The sequence below is a fragment of the Geotrypetes seraphini genome, chromosome 7, assembly GCF_902459505.1.
Source record: "Geotrypetes seraphini chromosome 7, aGeoSer1.1, whole genome shotgun sequence".
In the NCBI taxonomy this organism is placed as follows: domain Eukaryota; kingdom Metazoa; phylum Chordata; class Amphibia; order Gymnophiona; family Dermophiidae; genus Geotrypetes; species Geotrypetes seraphini.
The window spans coordinates 4,285,689-4,302,981 of record NC_047090.1 but is presented as its reverse complement, the minus strand read 5'-3'; the positions used below and the strand labels follow the sequence as shown (position 1 = coordinate 4,302,981).

The 17,293-nt window shown below is 41.3% G+C and overlaps 1 protein-coding gene and 1 long non-coding RNA gene across 3 annotated transcripts in view; one reads left to right on the top strand and one right to left on the bottom strand.

Moving 5' to 3' along the window:
• The window catches only part of HIPK2 (homeodomain interacting protein kinase 2), a 285,351-nt gene extending 278,375 nt beyond the window's left edge, over window positions 1-6,976 (top strand). For both annotated transcript variants that reach the window (XM_033951443.1, XM_033951442.1), the window contains exon 15: window positions 4,660-6,976. In XM_033951443.1, the coding sequence (XP_033807334.1) occupies window positions 4,660-5,127 (468 nt within the window). In that variant the 3' untranslated portion in view covers window positions 5,128-6,976. The remainder of the gene's footprint in view (window positions 1-4,659) is intronic.
• LOC117363543 overlaps window positions 1-17,293 on the bottom strand; it is a 58,862-nt gene that overhangs the window by 14,733 nt on the left and 26,836 nt on the right. The window lies entirely within an intron of this gene.

The following is a 17,293-nucleotide window of genomic DNA, read 5'->3' as shown; positions in this document are numbered from 1 at the left end:
TCGTAAGATGCCCATAGGAATATGATGAGCATCTTAACATTTAGCACTGGGGTGTCAAAGTCCCTCCTTGAGGGCCGCAATCCAGTCGGATTTTCAGGATTTCCCCAATGAATATGCATGAGATTTATTTGCATGCACTGCTTTCACTGTATGCTAATAGATCTCATGCATATTCATTGGGGAAATCCTGAAAACCCGACTGGATTGCAGCCCTCGAGGAGGGACTTTGACACCCCTGTCAGGGACAAATTTGTCCTCGTCGGAGATCTGTCTCCATCCCTGCCCCATCCCCATGAGTTCTGTCCCTGTTCCTGCCCCTTCCTGCAAGCTCTGTCCTCATCTGTGCAAGCCTCAAACACTTTAAAATCATAAGTGTTCGAGGCTTGTGCAGACGAGGACACAGCTTGCTGGGATGGAACAGGGACAGAACTCGTGGGGCAGGGAAGGGGATATATCTAAGATTAGGAGTCACAGTGGGGTTTGAACTGAAGGTCACCATTTTTCACCTGTTCTAACCATTAGACTACTGTGGAAGCAGGCGCAAATTTTCTGCACCACTGACATACTGTGATGTTGTTGGGAAAAGGTTAGAAAACAGGTTATTTGTTTACTTTGTTAAGATGTATATTTTGCATTTCCATATTATACTCAAGGTGAGTCAAAGCACCAGAAGAAATAAGTCTTAAAGCAAATTGTAATAAAGTAAAAAAAACAAAACAGGAAAAGCTAAACACATGACAATATTAAAAACATAAGAGGAGGCAAATCTATAAAGTGGGTCAAACTTAGCACATAAATTACAGTATTCTATCATCTGCATGTATAAAATTGTGAGACACTCATGCCCCACCCTCTGAACATGCTATAAAATTTACGTTCTTATGTTGTAGAATACTTCTGAGACTACAGAAAATGAGGAAAATAGTAAAAAAAAAACAAAAAAACAACCCCAACACAAAACAACAACTGAGAAACAGCTGCAAAGATCAAAGATTTACATCAGATGTGCATGTTATTTTAAAACACCATCCTTCAAGCCCTGACCAGATATATTTCATGTATTAAAAAAAGGCCGAAGGAAGGTGAAAACAGCCGGTATGATTAAAAAGCAAGTTGAAGGCGGCTACTAGAATTAAAAGGCCATCATATAGAAAATGAAAGAAGTATCAAGCTGAAGATAATAGGAAATAGCATAAGGAAAACAGCAAGTTAAATGCAAAGCACTGATAAGGAAGGCAAAGACAAACTTTGACAAGGCAATTTGTAATCCACCTTGAAGGTTTTCCAAAGAGCGGGATAGAAGATTTTAAATAAACTTGGAAACTTGGAAGATCCTTGAAGGCAAAGACACAATAAAAACTTTTTTGGTATATTAAAAGCAAGAAACTGGTAAAAGTTGGACCACAAGATGATAGAAGGATAAAAGCGGTACTCAGTGAGGACAAGGCCATAGTAGAAAGACTAACCCCTAGGTGATTTGCTATTCTTTGTCAAATTGTCCCATTACATCTTCCAGATTTACAATTTGTTTCAGTTTCTCCAACTAGCACCATTAAATATTATTAAAGTTAAAGTTTCAAGTTTCAAGTTTATTAAAGTTTTTGATTAATCGCTTAATCGTACTTCAAAGCGATGAACATACATAAAAAAAAACAATTAAAATTACAATATTAAAAATAATACATTATTTAAACATAAACATTAAAATAAACTAGACTATATACAAACTTAACAAACAAGAATAAAAGGCGAAGGGGATTTGAACTACAAATTATTATAGAAAAGGTGGTCAGGTAAAAACACAAGGTTAGGAATTTAAGATGGATGGTCAAATACAGCATTATTAGTAAGTTCAAGATTAAGAATTATTGCTCAAAAGCATCTTTAAAAAGGAATGTTTTTAAATTAGTCTTAAATTTATCAATATTATTTTCTTCTCTTAAATAAATTGAAAGAGAATTCCAGATTTGTGGGGCAGTAACGGAAAAGATAAATACCATTTCTGGCACGGGTATCTTCTCCACATCTTCCTCGGTGATGTAAAGAATTAATTCAGGGATCCTTTTACAAAGCTGCAGTAGCGGCTGCCTTGCAGCAAATGCTCTGACACCTATGAAATCTCTATGGGCGTCGGAGCGATTATCGCAGCAGCAGCTGTTACTGCAGCTTTGTAAAAGGATCCCTGAATTCATTCTTTACATCACCGAGGAAGATGTGGAGAAGATACCCGTGCCAGAAATGGTATTTAATGGTGCTAGTTGGAGAAACTGAAACAAACTGTAAATCTGGAAGATGTAATGGGACAATTTGACAAAGAATAGCAAATCACCTAGATCAGATGGCATATATCCCAGAGTAGAACCAAAAAAATGAGCTTGCAGAGCTATTAGCAATACGTAATTTATCTTTAAAATCGAGCTTTGTACCGGACGGTTGGAGGATCGGTTATGTAGTGTCGATTTTTTAAAAGGAATCTAGAGGTGACCCAAGAAATTATAATATATTGGTGGACCTGGCATTGGTGCTGGGCAAAATGGTGGAGGCTATTATAAAGAACAACCTCTCCCCTTTTAAAAAGTCTCAGTGGTGGCAGTCACGTGGCAAATGCTTCAACGCCTATTAAATCCCTATGGGCATCAGAGCGATTATCGCCCCAAATTAGTGGTGCCTTTGTTGTGGAATCCAGATTAGGGACAATAAAATGTCCCACTGTTCCCATCTCTTTTTTTGATGCCTTGTTAAGAACAACTTTTTGGGGGGTAATTTTTATAGCAGTGCTTCCCAATTTGTGTGTCACAACCACCAAATGAGGTAACAGAATCATTATTTGCGTTTGGAAATGTGTTGCCAAAAAAAAAAAAGCCCTGTGATCATCTTGTATATTGATGCTATAAACTGAGCTGCACAAACTCAGAGGGAGGTGGAAGACTACCTCAGCATCACAAGGCAAGTTTATCTTTGACATGACTTGTGCCTCTCTGCCCAGCTAATGTGGGCCAAAGTCTGGAGGACTCAGTTCAAAAGGGCTCATGCTTTTTAATGCAGTTGGCGTCCTTGCCATATTTTAATATTAGCCCTAGCCAGAGAAGTATGCTGCAAACTTTTTTTTATTTTTCAACAACATATACAAGAAAATAAAACTTATTGTGAGAGAAATACAGCAAAAATAAAATTTACAAATATATTCATTAATTTCAATAGTTCTTAAATTTTATTATTTTTCAAGCTAAATTTTTCCTTTTACTAGTATTTTAATTATTAATTCATGGGTGTCTCTTGAGAAGATAGGAACTCCTTAAGTTTTTCTGGGTCATCGAAGGAATAAAACTTATCTTTATAGGTGATTTTCATTTGTGCTGGGTAGAATATTCCATATTTTGCTCCTATTTCTTTTAATGGTTCTCTTAGCTGTAAAAACTTTTGCCTTGTATGAACAGTTTCCTTAGCCAAATCCAAGCAAAAAACAATTTAGAGTCTTTATATATTATATTTTGTGTTTCTCTAGCCACTTTTAAAATATCTAAAACATGTTGGAATCTCAATAATTTAAGAATTACTGTTCTTGGCTTACCTGAATTTGGGGATTTTTTTGCTCTATGAGCTCTTTCTATTTCTATTGGGGTTTTAATTAGAGAATGACACGGTGACAAAATTCATCACCATTCCCGTCCCTGCGGATAACCGCGGGAAGCCATCTTCATGTCATTCTTTAAGGAGAGAGGGAAGAATCGGAGTACGAATGGCCACAACCACTGACCCTCAAGCTTTGCTGTGAAGAATGCTGGTGTAGAAGGACTGAGGTTGAAATAGACACTAGAAAATGTCATGGGATTATTTCCTGCGGTTATCCGCGGGGATGGGAACGGTGATGAATTTTGCCACCGTGTCATTCTCTAGTTTTAATCTTGAGTGAAAGAATCTTTGGAATCATTTCCTCTAAAAATGAAATCATATTTTTTCCTTCACTTCCTTCTTTTAATCCTATAATTCTCAAATTATGTTTTCTAGAACGATTTTCAAGATCTATCATTCTCTTCTGCATTACTTTTAACATTTCATGATCTTCTTTATTTTCTTGCTGTTTTTGTTCAATTTTTCCTACTCTAATTTCCATATTGTCAATTCTGTTGGTAATTATATCCAGCTTGCTGTTCATCTGGTTCATTTCCTTACTCATCTCCATCAAAGTCAAATGTATGTTTTCCAATTTGTCTATCACATCTATAACATCCAGTGCATCTATAGATGATGAACTTCCGCTTGATGTCTGTGGATCTTCTTTTAATCTTTTGTTTTTTCCTACAGACTTAGTTGAAAATTCCTGTATCTTCTGTTTAGTAGATGTCATCTTTAAAGATTTTCTCACAAACAAGACAAAGACTATAATTATTATATTATATGTTGAATTGTATCAGATGCTCAGAGGAGGGAGCTCAGTCTTTAGCCAGCCATACACTCAGCCTCCAGGTTCCGGAATCCCAAAAGATGTCCTTTTTGAATAAGGCTCAGTCTGATAACTTTGCTAATCAGAATCTTCCATTTCTATTAACGTTCTCTGCTGACATTTGTAAGCATGTGGTTATTACCATTGTTATACTGGTTGTTCATTTGCCTTTTTTATCTCTTAACCTCTGTTTTTGCACGTGTGTTTTTATACAGGCCCCACAACACATCACAACAGAACGCACAGGAAGCCACCGGCGGCAGCAAGCTTACATCACTCCAACAATTGCTCAAGCACCCTATTCTTTTCCACACAGTAGCCCTGGCCATAGTACGGTCCATCCACATTTGGCCGCAGCTGCTGCAGCACACCTTCCGAGCCAGCCTCACCTCTATACTTACACAGCCCCTGCAGCTCTGGGCTCCACAGGCACTGTTGCTCACTTGGTGGCTTCCCAAGGATCAGCACGCCACGCAGTTCAACATACTGCTTACCCCGCCAGCATTGTCCACCAGGTTCCTGTGAGCATGGGACCAAGGGTTCTTCCATCACCTACTATCCACCCAAGTCAATACCAGGCACAATTTGCTCACCAGACCTATATCAGAGCATCTCCAGCTTCTGCAGTCTACACTGGATACCCACTAAGCCCCACCAAGGTCAACCAGTATCCTTACATCTAAACACTGGAAAAGGTTGAAGAGGGCCAGACCTAAGTGGAGAAAAGATGAGGCTGATTTGTACTGAAGAGCTTATGATGCAAGTAGAAAGGATATGAGAAACATGAAAGAGGAGGACTTTGAGGAGAAAAGCGAGAGTCGGGAGCTAGGGAAGGCAAATCTACACTTTATATGATGAAACAGAAACGAAAAACTGGACACAGTTTTACATTATTCTTTCATGTAGAAGGCCCAGGAGTGGGTCCTGTTTGGAGAACTCCACCAATAGACTTCTGTACTGAAGACTTGTTCTAATCCTAGTAGCAGTTTGCTGTTGGGGGTTGTGACAGGCATTTATCAAGGAGTGTAACACTTAGGGATTTATCCAGAAATTCAGAGGGTTTTCACTCTATTTGTACTGTAACCTGAAATTATCACTTTTCTTTTTAGGGGGTTGGGGAAGGAGGGACAGTAAGAGGGGGGATGAAGGAGTAGGAGAGGAAGGACAAAGAGGGGAGCAAGAGGACTGTTCTACAGACGAGGAAAAATCCAGTCCAAGCACTGATTCACCCAGAGAAAAGAAAACCCATGCACTGTTGTGACGTAATGGGTTTAGTTGCCTGTTTACTTTTGATTTTAAAGTAATAGAGTTGGAGAAGATATGTTCTGGCTAAATCCCTTCAGTAGACTCTGGATGTACCTTCCTTCAGTATTTTAATTTTTTTTTAAAATCCCTTAGACCTTTTATGTAGGAATCAGGGGTTTCTAACATCCCCATGCTAGAATGTAGCAGTTATTCGCCTACGAACAGTAATCACCTTTTTTTATAAATTCCTGCTAAATCCTCTCTGATACCAATAGATACTTTTTTTTCCTCAAATGTTGATTGCACAAAAGGAAACAAAAGTGATATTATATAGGCATGTGTCAAAAAATGTGATTGTCCAGGTATGTATGTGCTGTGCGTGTGTGTGTGTTGACGTTGACTTTCCTGTGGCGTTTCTTCCTCAGCACAGCCATACAACTGTCACAGTCTTTAGTTCAGCATCCTCTTGTAGTGCCTTATAGAACTGCAGATGCCGTTCGAGGGTTTGACCTCCTTGTACATCGAGAATTGAGGCTGATAGGTGCAGTCAGAAAACACCTCAGCTTTGCTTCTTGCTGTTTTCATACGTTGACTATATTGGAACAAAGCAGGGAGATGAGACAACTCTTATAGAAGGAGGTTCACGTTCGTGGCCATGGTGATGAAGGAAACCATGCTTCTTTAGTAGCAACAAGGAATGTTCCACAAGGCAAGCAACTTGAAGGCCAGATATTCTTTCCATGGAAAGTCAAACCTTATGATGAAAGGTGAGGAGACCGATAATTCCTCTTAGCTCATTTTATTCTCTCTCCTTTCCTATTTTTCTGGATGTTTCTTGATTTTTTTTTTTTCCTTCTTGCTTTACGTCATGTATATCTACCACCTTCTCTTTTCTCTCCCTTCCTTCTCCTCTCGTGCATGTTCTTGTTTTTGTATTCTCATTGAAAATATTGGATCAGTAACTTACTGGTCATAAGAATAACTGTCGTAGTTATTGCAAGGAACAAGGAGAGGGAGGCAGAAAACAGGACACGAAGTATGATTTTAATGTGATTTCTCTGAAGCTCTGAATGTGTCTTCTGTCAAGGTCCTGTTGTCTCTCCCTAGAGGTGAATGTGAAAGTTGTGGCAATGCAGAGGGGAGCATGGAACCCTTTAAAAAGCAAAACAGAAATGCTGCCTTTTGGCTATACCCAGTTTTGTCCAGTGATGTTTCATGATAGCAACTAGAGCTTGTGCTGATTGGTATAACTTGAAGCAGATGGGGGACTGTACAATTAGGAGTGAAGAAGAGGAAAACGGGAAAGAAAAGTTAATAGTTGCAGGCTGAGGAAATTGGCATCAGATGAGTTTGCAGAAAATGAGGGCTCAACGTCAGGCTTGAATGAGGGATGGATGGCATACTGTACAAGTGAGGAAGAAGCTTCAATAGTCTTGTAAAATCCCCAGTTGACGTTTCAATGTTCTTCCCTAGTTTCCTTTTAATTTTGAAGTAGCTTTAATTCAGAATTAATCTGTGGAACTTGATAAGTTGGTCGCCTCTCAGTGGGAGGGGCAGCTTGGATGGTGGTAGCCCAGGAGTTCCCTGTGCTCTCCTAGCCAGACATAGTGAGATGACTCCCAGCTTCCTTTGGTGACCTCCTGTTTCCTGCCATGTTCCAGAAAAGCCAAAGGGAAAGTGGATCAGAAAACAGAATTGTCACGTGATGATATTTGCATTTGCCACACAGGCAAGAATCATTTTAATAGAGTGAACATCACATGCTGGGTAGGCATCTGGCAGATCTTCACATTCATCATTTAGGAAGGACTTGAGAAATTTCAAACTTGCTGCAAGTCTTGAAATCAGTATTAAGGGTAACATTGCCTTTCAATTGTGAAATATCGTAATGAGTTAAAGAGAAGAGAAGGCAACCAAGTAGTAAATTTGAGCAATGCAATAAAGGTGTGGTTTAAATTTTACCTCAAGCAAATAGATACCAAACAGCACTTTCTTATCACTGGACCCTGGACAGCAGATACATACCATAGAGCAGATGGGTCCATTACAAAGCGTTTAGTACTATGGAAGCATACATGCAACAATCTTCTGGTATGAGATAGCTTTACAGAATATTTCTGGTGTCCAGATTACATAGAAGCTGTAAAAACCAACAACAGGAGAGGAACGATGTTGCTTTTTATTGTTACCAAGCAATAACAGATAGGTAAATCGAGCCAGATGATGATAAAGTACTACCGTCTATGGCCTGGGTCTTCACATTCGGTCCTTGAAGGCTGCCAACAGGTCAGATTTTCAGGATGTTTTCAGATTTGCATGCTTGTCTCATACATATGCAAATCTGTCTCATACATATTTATTACAGAGATCCTAAAAGTCTGATCTATTGGTCGCCCTAGACCAGACATGGGCATCTCCAGTCTTCGAGGGCCGGAATCCAATCGGGTTTTCAGGATTTCCCCAATGAATATGCATGTATGAGATCTATTTACTTTCAATGCATATTCATTGGGGAAATCCTGCAAACCCGATTGGATTCCGGCCTTCGAGAACTGGAGTTGCCTATATTTGCCCTAGATCAAGGTTGTAAGATGGTCATGTATTGAGGCCTGATGTGATCATGTGAATTTGCAGGCATCATAATAAAAACCTTAGCGTGCATGCGCACTTCAAACTCTGTGATCCCTGTCTCCGTGATCTCTGCTTTTGTGGCGCACATGCGCAGTAGAGTAGAACACTGCCTGCGGCGGTTTCCCCATCGCCCTCCCTCCGCGACGCAGCAAGCGTCACGCTGCCGATTGCACGGGACCCTGCCCCACCCTCAAAAAGGTCCGCCAACCCACTCCTCCCATGGCCCGGAGCACTTACCCGACAACCCCAGACACCGAGCTCCAAAGACACTAGCTCCCCGCGGCCCGGCAGAGGCCCCGCATCAGAGTGAACTGGCACTGCCACCCAGAACTTCCCCACCTCTGCTGACCCGCACCTCGGCCTGTCCCACAGGGCAACCCCGGCAATCCCAGCCCACAATAGCCGTCATGCTGCCGACTGCATGGGTCCCTGCCCCATCCCCGAAAAGGCTCGCCGACCAACCCACTCCTCCCGCGGCCCGGAGCACCTACCCGACAACCCCGGACACCAAGCTCCACAGACACCAGCTCCCTGCAGCCCAGCAGAGGCCCCGCACCATGAACTCATGCTGCCACCCAGAACTCCCCCATCTCTGCTGACCCATGCCCTGGCCTGTCCCACAGGGTGCCCCCGGCAATCCCGGCCCACAATAGCCGGCCTGGACCCGAGGCAGAGGAGACACCGGAACGCCAAGAATGCAACAGGTACTCTAATGATGCTGGGTGGGGAGAAAAAGGTGGAAATAGGAAAGGTAAAAGGGGAAATGGGAATATAGGTAGGTAAAAAGAAGGGAGAAGGGCTACTGCTGGACAGGGGGAGCAGGGTAGGGGTGCTGCTGGACAGGGGGAGATAAAAGGAAAGGAGAAGGGCTACTGCTGGATAGGGGGAGCAGGGAAGGGGTGCTGCTGGACAGGGGGAGATTAAAGGAAGGGAGAAAGGGCTACTGCTAGACAAGGGGGAAAGAAAGAAAGAAAGATGGAAAGAAAGGGGAGCAGGAGAGAGAAAGAAAGAAAGGGGGCAGGGAGAGAGAAAGAAAGACAGACATACAGAAATAAATGCCTAAGTCTACACATCTATTCTAGCACCCGTTAATGTAACGGGATAAAAAAACTAGTGGAGAATAAAACAGAAAAACCCGAGTGGCCCAACCTTGTAGAAGCAGAAAGGAAAAAGGGCCAGAGACACAAGTGGTAACGTAAAGCAGTGGGCTCCATACCGTTCAGGCAAAACTCTGAAATTAGAAGGCACATCCTGTTCTTCAGTGAATGGACATGCCACACATTTCCATATCTAATGTCTAGATCAGGGGTGCCCACACTTTTTGGGCTTGCGAGCTACTTTTTAAATGACCAAGTCAAAATGATCTACCAACAATAAAATTAAAAAAAAAAACACAAAGCACACTGTACGCATAGAAAATGTTTATTATCATTCCTATTCCAGGGTTTTTCAAAGAGGTCAAAGCAGATGACTCAATGCACTATCACCTCAGTAACAACCATACAAAAATAGACAAATATACCCCCCTCCCTTTTTACTAAACCACGATAGCAGTTTTTAGCGCAGGGAGCTGCGCTGAATGCCCAGCGCTGCTCTCGACACTCATAGGCTCCCTGCGCTAAAACCTCTATTGCGGTTTAGTAAAAGGAGACCTTAATGTAAAATATAGACAGCAGATAAAATTCAGACACATTTTGATCACTAAATTTAAAATAAAATCATTTTTCCTACCTTGTCTGGTGATTTCATGAGTCTCTGGTTGCACTTTCTTCTTCTGACTGTGCATACAATCTTTCTTCCCTTCTTTTAGCCTGTTTGCTTCCTCTCCTCCAGACCTCATTATTTCCCCCAACTTTTCCTTCCTCTTCCTTGCCCTTTCTTTCTCTCTGCCTCCCTTTCTTTTTTTCTGTTTCTCTTCTTTCTTTCTGTCCCCCTGCCTGCCCTTTTTCTTTCTTTCTCCCTGCCCTCCCCCAAGCCACTGCCACTGCCATCGGGGACCAGGACCCAAACGCCACCAATAACAGGCCCCAAGCTCTCCCTGCTTCGGCCAACCAGCATTCCTCTCCCCGACGTCAATTCTGCCGTCGGGAAGAGGAAGGCTGATCAGCCCAAGATCGTGATCAACCTATTGGGGGAAATGCTGCCGGATTCTGCCTTCGCGGAAACAGAAAGTAGGCAGGACCCGGCAGGAAGAACAAATGCTTCACTAACCTGTCTCCCGCATTAGCCTGAAGCGAACGCTTGCTTCAGGGCTCTCAACATGTGCATGCCGGCTTCCCTTCTCCCCCCCCCCCCCCGGACATAACTTCCGGTTTCGGAAGGAAGAGAAGAGAAGCCGGCACGCACATGTTAGAGCCCGGAGCATAAGTTCGCTACGGGCTGAAATCTCCAAGCCGTTTTTTTGGGGGTTTTTTTTAATGTTCAGCAGCGGCAGATGACAGCTGGGCGGACCGCCCAGCTAAAAGGCCCTAGGGAGAACATTGGAGAGGAAGGCTGATCGGCCCGTAGATCAGGACGGCAACACGAGTCTATCATGGAGCCCGGGATGGGCTCTGCGATCGACTCGCGTTGCCTTCCTGAGCTACTGGTCGATCGCGATCGACGTATTGGGCACCCCTGGTCTAGATGATTCGATCAGTGTTTTGACATAATGTATTCAGAGTTACAAGTTTGATTTTTATAGCCAGGTCAAGAAAGAAAAACTGAACATGCATCAACATTAAAAGAAGAGTGGTGAGTCTGTAGGTCAGTCTGTAGTGATCACGCTAGACAACAAACTCTTATCCAGATGTGAAAATTTGTGAACTCATGAGATGAGCCTGAGGGTTATTCCGTCTTGATAAATGGGGACTTTTTTGCATGTTAGAGGTAGACCAATCCCAGTTTATTCAAGTTTCTAAATTTATTAAAATTTGATATACTGCCTTAAAATTGTCAAAGCAGTGTACATTACAATAAAATCATAAAATTCAGTGACATACCATTAGTACTTTGGGTAGATACATGACAAATCGAGACATAAGGGAAGAAAGGTGGAACAACAATTATAGGAAAGAAAGATAAAGGGTAGCACAATGGGATAGGGGAGCTTTGCTCTTCCTTAGTTATTATTTAATTGGGAAAGATCAGTGATAAAATTATAAGCATCCCTAAACATGAAGGTTTTTAAGTTTGTTTTAAATTTATCGATGTTTTCCTCTTCTCTTAAATGTGCCGGTAATGAGTTGCAATGTTTAGGTGCGCTAACTGAAAAAATGCGTTTACGGGTGGTGTCATAAAAAATATGTCTAACAGAAGGAATATGTAAAAGATTCTGAGTATTAGATGAGAGCAAAAGAATCTTATTTTCTATTTGAAAAGCCTTCATCCATGGAACAATATTCTTATCAAGTAGACAGCCAGCCACATGCATAGTATCCCTAGTGATAGCAGCATGTCTCAAAAGACCCAAGGGCAAGTGCTGGATTATCCCTGACATAGGAGTGGCATACCCTCTGTTCTGCCTCTCAAGAAGCAGAATGCTGTCTAAACTAGTAGTTATTACAAGACTTCTCAAATCTATCCTAGACCCCCACCGACGGTCAAGTTTTTTGGATCTCCACAATAAACACACACAAGTTAAATTTACATACACAAAATTTCTCACTAATGCAAATATATTTTATATGTATTCATAGTGGATAGCCTAAAATCCCAGGTTTCCAACAGGACGGGTTTGGAAACCTGATTTATTTCTGATGCACCGTCTCATCAGTTCCCATTGTAGTGTTGTTGACATTTTTTGGTTATAGTTCTTAAACTGTTAAGCACACGTGCTGCAGTATGTCATTTTTCACGTTGTGAAATGCACAGAATTGTCTTCACTGATATTTAGATAAAATGAAAGTAGGTTTCATTGAATAGCCATAGGAATAATGATGCCGTGGGGTAGGGGTGGCACATCTGTGCTGCAAGGAAGCTTATTTTGATCTTATATGAGAGGGAACTTAAGTGAGTTGTGTTTGTGATTTGTAGTGCATGAGAAGAGCAAGGTTGATTTTCTGCTAGTTTGTCAACATAGAACTTTCTTTCTTTTTTCTCATTGTAACTGAAGTAGAAGGTTGAGGCCATCATGGCCCCAACCAGGTATCGTTCTTATTAGAAAATTACTGTTTAGGGAGATGAAGAGAATCTTTTGTCCACTCGCTCACAAATTTCTGAGCCCAGTCAAGATTCATGCTTTTCATACAGCAATAGAATATAAAGACCAGGTCAAATGACATACCAGTCCTACTCTATAGAGTTCTCTTCCTATGCACCCTTTCTTTTACAGACTGGAACCCGATGTGCATAGTGATAAAGGGTAGGCCTGGAAGCACAGAGGGCCATGTCTGATATGGGAACTTGATCCTTGATAAAGAAAATGCCACATTTACCCCACACCCTTTTTTTTTTTTTTTTTTACAAAACCATACTAGTAGTTGCTGTGTGGCAAAAGCCCCGAAGCCCTTTAAGTTCCTGTGCTTTGGGGCAGTTACTGCAGTGGCAGCCACTAAAATGGCTTTGTAAAAAAAAAAAGGTAGGGGGGATGTTATGGTTTAGAACAGTGGTTCCCAACCCTGTCCTGGAAGACCACCAGGCCAATTGGGTTTTCAGGCTAGCCCTAATGAATATGCATGAGAGAGATTTGCATATAGTGGAAGTGACAGGCATGCAAATCTGCTTCATGAATATTCATTAGGGCTATCCTGGAAAAACTGATTGGCCTGGTGGTCCTCCAGGACAGGGTTAGGAACCACTGGTTTAGAAAGTGAATGTTGTGTTTCCAAGTCATTGAAAATTCACATCAGCAGCAGTCGTTGTGTCAACGCTATTACAGATCAAAAATGACACCCATAGCCAAGCTGTGTGTGCTGCCATCTTCTCTCCCACCATGGTAGCATGGGTCCTGCTTAAAAGATTTTAAAATCAAATTTTTGATTGTTGAATGGAAATAATGAGTACTGCTCATCCTGTAATCTATTTGTGAGACACACAAACTTATACAAACTCTAGGCGACTGAAGAGTAAACAGGGAGGGAAGGGGGAGAAGAAGGGGGAAGGGGACATATAGGAGGAAAGGAGAAAAGATAGATATTAATTAAATGTCAAAGAGGTAAATTTTCAGTTTTTTTCAGAATAAGGAGGTTTTTACTTCCAGTTAGCATGGAGTTGAGAAAATTTGCTTGCATTGAAGGTTCCTTATAGGCGGTAGGTTCAGTTGAATTCTGTTAAGGATTCTTCTGGATGTGGACCAGGTCGCTGCGAATATCTGTATAAGGGGAACAGCCAAGTTTCCATGCAATATGATATTTTGAAGCCAGTGTAGTTGTTCGAGGAAGGTTGAGATCAAATCATATTTCTTTAGGTTGAAAATCAGTCTTACTGCTGTGTAAGCATATTTTTTACCCCCTATTAAGTCTGTCTACCAAAGACTAAGGCAGAGGTTTTTATTTTTTAATTTTATCTAACTGAAATGGTACATATATGCTATCAGGTGATCCTTATGGATGGTTGGGGGATTGAAAGATCTTTCCTCAGGGGTTATTCTTCACAGCCTGTTTTAAAAGAAATTTCATTACCAAACAGAAAGAAAGGTGATCCATTGTCTCTCTTTAACCAAAGAAACGTAAAACCACAAAGCAAACTTCCTTCTCTTACGAGTTTGTGTCATTCTGTCTTTGTTTGATGTTGCCAGTCTTCTAATGATGCTACAGGAAAATTTTTTTTTTTTTTCTGCCTTCACAGTTGCACTTCACAGACTCAAAGCTTCCCCCAGAAATATTAAAAACAAGAGCTGGGTGTGACAGTGCTCTGGTGGAGGTAAACCTGAGGTATAACATGCTGGCCTGCTTAGGTCAAAAGCAAAAGTAGTTGGCTCATACTATAAGAAATTGTTATTCCGCAAGGGAGGAGGACAGGATTAAAAGTCCCATTTGAAATTATGATTTCTTTCAGCTAAACTATCTTTCTAGGGAGGCTTCAAAATCTATGTCTGTTCCTTTTGTCTATGGCATGTAGTTATCAGCCTGGGCTACCACTAAGAAGGGCTGTTTTTACCACAATTCATGCAATTTTATGTTACTAATAACTGGGGCTAACATTCCAGAGCTGAGATTGTGACGTCATAATGCCTCATTCCACCAATGCCTAAGAGCCAACCTCATCAGTGATGTCACAATGGCTTCATTGTGTTATACTTGGCTCACATAAGAACATAAGAGCTGCCATACTGGGACAGACTGAGTAAATCAAGCCCAGTATCCTGTTTCCAACAATGGCCAACCCAGGTCTCAAGTACCTGGCAGAAACTCAAAGAGTAGCAACATAACAGAGCTAAGATTGTGACATCATAATGCCTCATTCCACCAATGTCTAAGAGCCAACCTCGGCAGTGATGTCATAATGGCTTGACTGTCCTATACTTGGCTCACGTGAGAACATAAGAATTGCCCTACTGGGACAGACCGAAGGTCCATTAAGCCCAGTATCCTGTTTCCAACAATGGCCAACCCAGGTCCCAAGCACCTGGCAGAAACCCATAGTAGCAACATTCCAGAGCTGAGCTTGTGATGTCATAAAGCCTCATTCCACCAATGCCTAAGAGCCAACCTCACCAGTGATGTCACAATGGCTTGATTTGTTCTATACTTGGCTCACATAAGAACAATAGAGCTGCCGTCCTGGGACAGACAGAAAGTCCATCAAACCCGGTATCTTGTGTCCAACGGTGGCCAACCCAGGTCCTAAGTTCCTAGCTAGATCCCAAGTAGTAAAACAGATTTTATGCTGCTTATCCTAGGAATAAAGCAGTGGATTTTCCCCAAGCCATCTCAATAATGACCTATGGATTTCTCTTTTAGGAAATTATCCAAACATTTTTTAAACCCTGCTAAGCTAACTCATTTCACCGCCTGACTTAATGGTAGCCCATACTGATATATTCCCCCTTAAACCTCCCCTACCCCCTTCATTGCACTAGAGCAAAAAAGGTTATCTCTGCTTTTAATGTATTCATTTATTTGATAATTTGTTCAGCTCTTCCTACATCTTCTATAACGTTGCTATGCTACCCATTTAGGAGCAGTTGCTTCAAATTCCTAAAGTAAGAAGGAACAAAGAAGCACTCGACAAGGCCAAGTTGGATGCCCAACTATTGTAAAAGCCACTCTTTCAGAGCAGTTTTTATCTGCAGTGGAGATGGCCTGTTGGCTTGAAGCACATGGAGGGTTTCAAATTGCCCATTACAGCTTTTTGTCCTTCTTGGTCCTGTGGAACCTGCTGTTGTTTTCCTGCTTACAGGGAATGTCTGTTACTGTTTATGAAACATGGTCTTAAATACTGCTCAATTCTTTCTTCTTAAAGTACTTCAGATGAAATCTCTTACATCAAAATAGAAGTACACCACCTAATGTTTTTGGGTAGGACGCTATGTTTTGATGAGAAAGCAACACACAGATTACATTGAATAAAGACAAGAAAAGAACTGCAGATGGATGTACAAGATGCAGGTAAAGTTAATTTAAAACCAACATTGGTACAGATTATGGGACCCAACCGTTTTTTCCAGCAGCACACAGATCAGGCAAATTTGTTGCGTGTCCTTTGATACCACCGGTTCATGGGACCCCCCCTGACGAAGACGTGTTGATCGCAACACAAACCGTATTGGGTCCCATAATCTGTACCAAGTGGTCTGTTTGTATGCAACACCTTGTTTGTTGGTTTTAAATAAACTTTGCCTTCATTTTGTACATCCATCCGTCTGCAGGTCTTGTCTTTGTTCCATTGCATTCTCACTGCGGATCTGTAGGATTTGTTCTTTGTCCGATTACATTGAATAGGAGGCTCACAGTCCAACTATAATACCTGGGATATCGGAGTGTTTTCCTATTAGAGGAAAACACCTGCCAAAATTCCCAAGAAGCAGTGTTGGGGGGTTGAACCTTTAACCTCAGGGTGGTGGGACAGCAGCTGTAGCCACCAGACCAGTCCTTGGCTTACCAATGCTATGAGCATTAACACTTGTGAGTGTTATTGTCTAATTGATTTAAGGCTATGAATACTGAATAAGAGCTAATGCTACAATGAATAGTAAAAATCGCTTTAATTTTTTTCTTTTTTTAAATTCCATTTCATCATGGGTATCCCAAGGAAAGCAATACTGAAACTTAAATGAGTGTAATAAAGGTTTTCTGCAGTGTCGTGTTTTACTGCACCATAAATACTAACCTTCCCCTCCCCTCAGATACTGAGCCTGTGATGGTTAGCATATTTTTGAATACGTCAGCACCCTCCCCCCCCCCCCCCCCACCACCAAATCTTGAGCCCACAGGGGTTAGCATATTTTTTTTAAATGTTAGTCGCTGCAGGCAGATATTCTGCAGCAGTTTCCACATGGTGGCTACCCTTGAATAACTAGACAGAGTGAAGAGCTGATGGTAATATAATGTAATTGTAATGTAATGTAACTTATTTCTTATATACCGCTACATCCGTTAGGTTCTAAGCGGTTTACAGAAAATATACATTAAGATTAGAAATAAGAAAGGTACTTGAAAAATTCCCTTACTGTCCCGAAGGCTCACAATCTAACTAAAGTACCTGGAGGGTAATAGAGAAGTGAAAAGTAGAGTTAGAGGAAAAATAAAAATAAAATAAACATTTTAACAAGACAGCATTGATCTAAATACTTTGGAAGGTAGAAGAGAGGAGAGAAAGGAATAGAAGCAGAAGGGGGAGCCGTTGAACAGTAGAATTCTGGAGAAATTTAAATGATAGAAATAGAACAAAACAAAGACAAAAGGCAAAACAATAGATAAGATTAAAGATAAATCATAAGCTGGAAAGAAAAATAAAATAAAAAACTGCTCAGATAACAGTTTAGGGCTCCTTTTACAAAGGTATGCTAAGCGTTTTAGTGTGCGTTAAATGATAATGCATGCATATTTAGTG